General features: G+C 33.5%; 1 protein-coding gene across 1 annotated transcript; it reads right to left on the bottom strand.

Annotated features, from left to right (window-relative positions):
• Positions 1-880: 880 nt before the first annotated feature.
• GPD1L_9 (Glycerol-3-phosphate dehydrogenase) lies at positions 881-1201 on the bottom strand (the record flags this gene model as incomplete). Its single annotated transcript, XM_012936667.1, has 1 exon — positions 881-1201. One exon carries the CDS (start codon positions 1199-1201, stop codon positions 881-883), a length of 321 nt encoding a protein of 106 aa, XP_012792121.1.
• Positions 1202-3833: the final 2632 nt, after the last annotated feature.

The raw sequence follows: 3833 nt of genomic DNA, 5'->3' as shown, positions 1-3833 counted from the left end.
TACTCTCAGGGTTTGTTTTGATTTAATTAGTAAGATCAGGTTGCTATAAAACTCACAGACTATGTAGTAATTGAAAAGCGGATCAAAAACTATTTTTCTCTCAATAGTCAATAATCAATAATAATTCTGTAAAGATTAGGAAACGAATTTGTAAAAAACATGTAGGGACAAAGAAATGACGAGTAATTTACGCTATACAACAAGAATAAAAGTTTATCTGTAAATCACTCTGAGCTCGAGGGTTCAATCTAATGAACTGGATGTTAATCGCTTCACTTTCAGAGAGTGTGTTTATACATAAACTATGTGGGAAACAAAATGATGTTTGATAAAATTATTCAGAAACCTCTATTTAGGTAAATTTAATGTTCGGTGTATATCAGCTCCTATGAATTGTAAAATTTATAAATTAGTACACTGTCGCGATGATTATCTAAGTGGACAGGTTTCCTTCTTTTTCTTTGGATTATTTATTTTCCGTCTCATCAATATTCAAATTAGGGACACAAATACCATTGTTTAACTTTGGAACAAAACTAAAAATTCTCAAATATAGATGACTTATCACGAACTAAAGAAGTCGTTTTTCTGAATTCATTTTTCTGATGCATTTTAGAGAATTGAGATATTAAGATCCAAGAAGCAGTGAACAGCCATTTCATCCCTATCTTGTTCTGCTCAACGTTGTGCTCCAACAACTTCACGGAGACTCGATTTAAGAACTTGCTTATTTGGATGAGATTACTATACAAATGATGTAATCAATCAAAATCCAGAAAATTTACTATATAGTACAATCCTTGTCAGATTTCAGTCACACCTGCAGCAACCGCTACAAAAATCTTCAAAGCTCCTCATAATTCCGTGGCAACTTCGTCTTTCATAACCACAATTCTGAAGTAATCCGTCTGGAAAGTTTTTTTAATTCAGACCCCATTTTTGAATCATCAATACAAATAGTTGCTTCATAGTAGTTTTCTTGGGAAGCTTCAGTTGCCAAATTAGCAGACATAAGGACTGCACAAGGTATACTCAACACATTTCTTATACAGTCCGTTATTAACTTGATATCATAATAATCACTCAGCGCTAACCTCTTCACTAAAGAAACAGCATAAGACGATGGTTTGACAACAGGCTTCATATCGGTCAATATCCTACTAAATAATTGGTGGGGCATAGCAGTACGTTGACATCTCATTAATCGAAATAAATCCTAGATATACTTCTAAGTAGACCAGATGACTCAGTCAAACGATCCATTTTTAGAAAACCAAGGTGGACCTTAGTTATTGTCGTTATTGCCCAGTGCAATGAAAACGGGGTTTGATAAAGTGCCTATTTAACAGGCTTGATCGTATTTGCACAAATGACACTATTGAAGATGATGTTAGGTTGTTAAACAAAACATTAGTGGAAACTGGCTATTCCTTAAAATTCATAAATAGATGGAAAGGTCACGGTATACTGAGGCCTACTATAACCTTGGCAGAAAGAAACCTGTCTACATCATTTTTCGGTTTAGAGATGATTCAAATAGCTTTTTGCTGAAACAATGGCTTAAATAAGTTGTTAACAGGACGTAATACTCAGCAAAGGTCTTTATGAAAGAGAAAACAAGGTCCAGGCCTCAACAAAAACGTAAAAGACATGAAAACGATTGCGTCACATGCCACTGTGTTTATCAATTTGAATGTATGTGTGGCCACATATACATGGGGAGGAGTAATCGTGATCTCCAAATTAAGGTGTCCGAACATGTACCTAAGTGGTTGTAAAAACAAATAAAATCAAATGATCCAATAAGAGTAGATGATGAACGTCCATCATCCTCTATTGCCAGATATATGGTTGAAACAGGTTATGAGATTGATCTTGACACGTTTTTTGTGGTGTTGTAAAAAAGTGTAAAAGGGTGTATACTAAGGTTTATTGAAACCTTAGCCATATGAAAATTCAAACATCCTTTATGTATTTAAAAACGTTTGTTCTCATCTTAAACGTATCCTGGTAATATTAGCTTATTATCCAGAGTGATGAGGTTTCAAATAGTTTTTCACACTATTTCTTTATTACCCTTGTCTCCTCTCCTAGTGTATTTGATCTTTTATTTTTACATGTAAATGTTCTCAACAAGTATATGTGTGATCAGATTGTTCGAGATGTATTGCGCTAATATATCACATAGTTCTGATAATCTTCACCTTCTTATTACACTATTTAAATCTGTACTGATTGCAATCACTGATGAGGATCCAAGCACTATTATTTATGTGGTTTTGTGGTGATTCAAAGGTGAGATATTTTTATTACCATACTTGATGTCGAAAATTCGTTATCCAGGCAAAAGATTCATACCATTACCTAGTACTTCCTTTTGGTCCCTATCAGGAATGTCATCATTTATCGAAATTAATTAAATTGATGACAGTAGGCAGTCTTGCCAAACTCAATTGCTGAATGTGGAACAATGGAGCGAGACGGTCGTGTGTTCTGACTTTATCGGAAAATGCTTTTGTACAAAGTTTTAGAGTTATTGATGAGCTTCTCAGAAACTCTTGTATTCACCAAATATGTCTCAAACACACTCTTACCCAAAGAACATATCTTTTCCTTGATATAAGAAAGCACAACTATTGTTGTCCTGTAATAATTATAAGAGTGTTCAATCAGTTTTCAGGGATTGAAGATATTATCAATACACTCACGACCTACTTTTCGAGAGTATGTAATTCACGAGTTCTACACAATCCGAGGTATATGATGGAAACTAACAGTTTTGGAGAAAAAGAATACAGACTTGAACTCCAATTTTTATGCTTTGGATAGGTTTTACCTAACGATAGGTGTGATAGAAGGGGCTTAATGTAGGAGATGAAAAGTTCATCTTATTCACTTTAATTAAAAATCATTATTAATTTTTTGACGGCTTATATACTGCGAAGATCACAAAAACGAACTATGCAGTTTTTTTGGTCACCATCACTGGAGCATTTGGTGTAATGGTAATAATAATGATCTATCAGGTTAGCAAACTATTTAAAGTTACTTTCTGTGATAAAAACAGTTGCCATTTCACATATAATTCAAATAGTAAGTACATCGAGATAAGAACAAAAAAGGAGGGTTGTCGTTATTCTTTTTATAAATATCAGACAAAAAAAACTAGGTGTAAAAGCCTTACATGTGTTTAACAGCTCAATAACTCTAAACTGGCTTGGTAATGGATCGAACACTTACATCTTTAAATAGACAGGTAAGTTTGAATTTATTACTGATGTGATAAATCTGTTGCTTGCAGAAGTGCATGTATTCTTCATTTCTATCTTTCATCATGGGTTTATTCAGAATAACCAATAGTAATACTGCTTATTACGTCACTCTGTGTGACGGTGAATTTAGTTAGTCCTTCAGCATGTGATTTATTGAATTGTTAAATAGATCGTGCTAGCTGGCATTCATCAGAAAGACATATTTTCAATCATGAAGGAACTAAGGTTATTTGTAAGATTCAAAGTCTCTTCACATAGTGTAACAACCAGGAACATTAAAGGTGAGCTACTCGATCCATTACTGATTACTTGTATGATCAGTGAGTAATAACCAGTGAAATATTCCTTATTGATCAAATTCTCTTTGCGAAATTAATGTACGATCATTACTCCATATTACTAAAAATAATTGCATGTTGTGATTAGAACTGATCATTAGGAATCTGGCTGATAACACCAACTATATATCTATCTGGTTTCAGACTGACACTAAACCTGTCGAATGCCTCCAATCAACTGACATCAAACAAATTGTATCTTGTTTTAAATCACTTAGATTAA

The sequence above is a fragment of the Schistosoma haematobium genome, chromosome 3, assembly GCF_000699445.3.
Source record: "Schistosoma haematobium chromosome 3, whole genome shotgun sequence".
Lineage (NCBI taxonomy): Eukaryota > Metazoa > Platyhelminthes > Trematoda > Strigeidida > Schistosomatidae > Schistosoma > Schistosoma haematobium.
The sequence above is the reverse complement of the archived record's forward strand: the minus strand, read 5'-3'. Positions and strand labels throughout refer to the sequence as shown.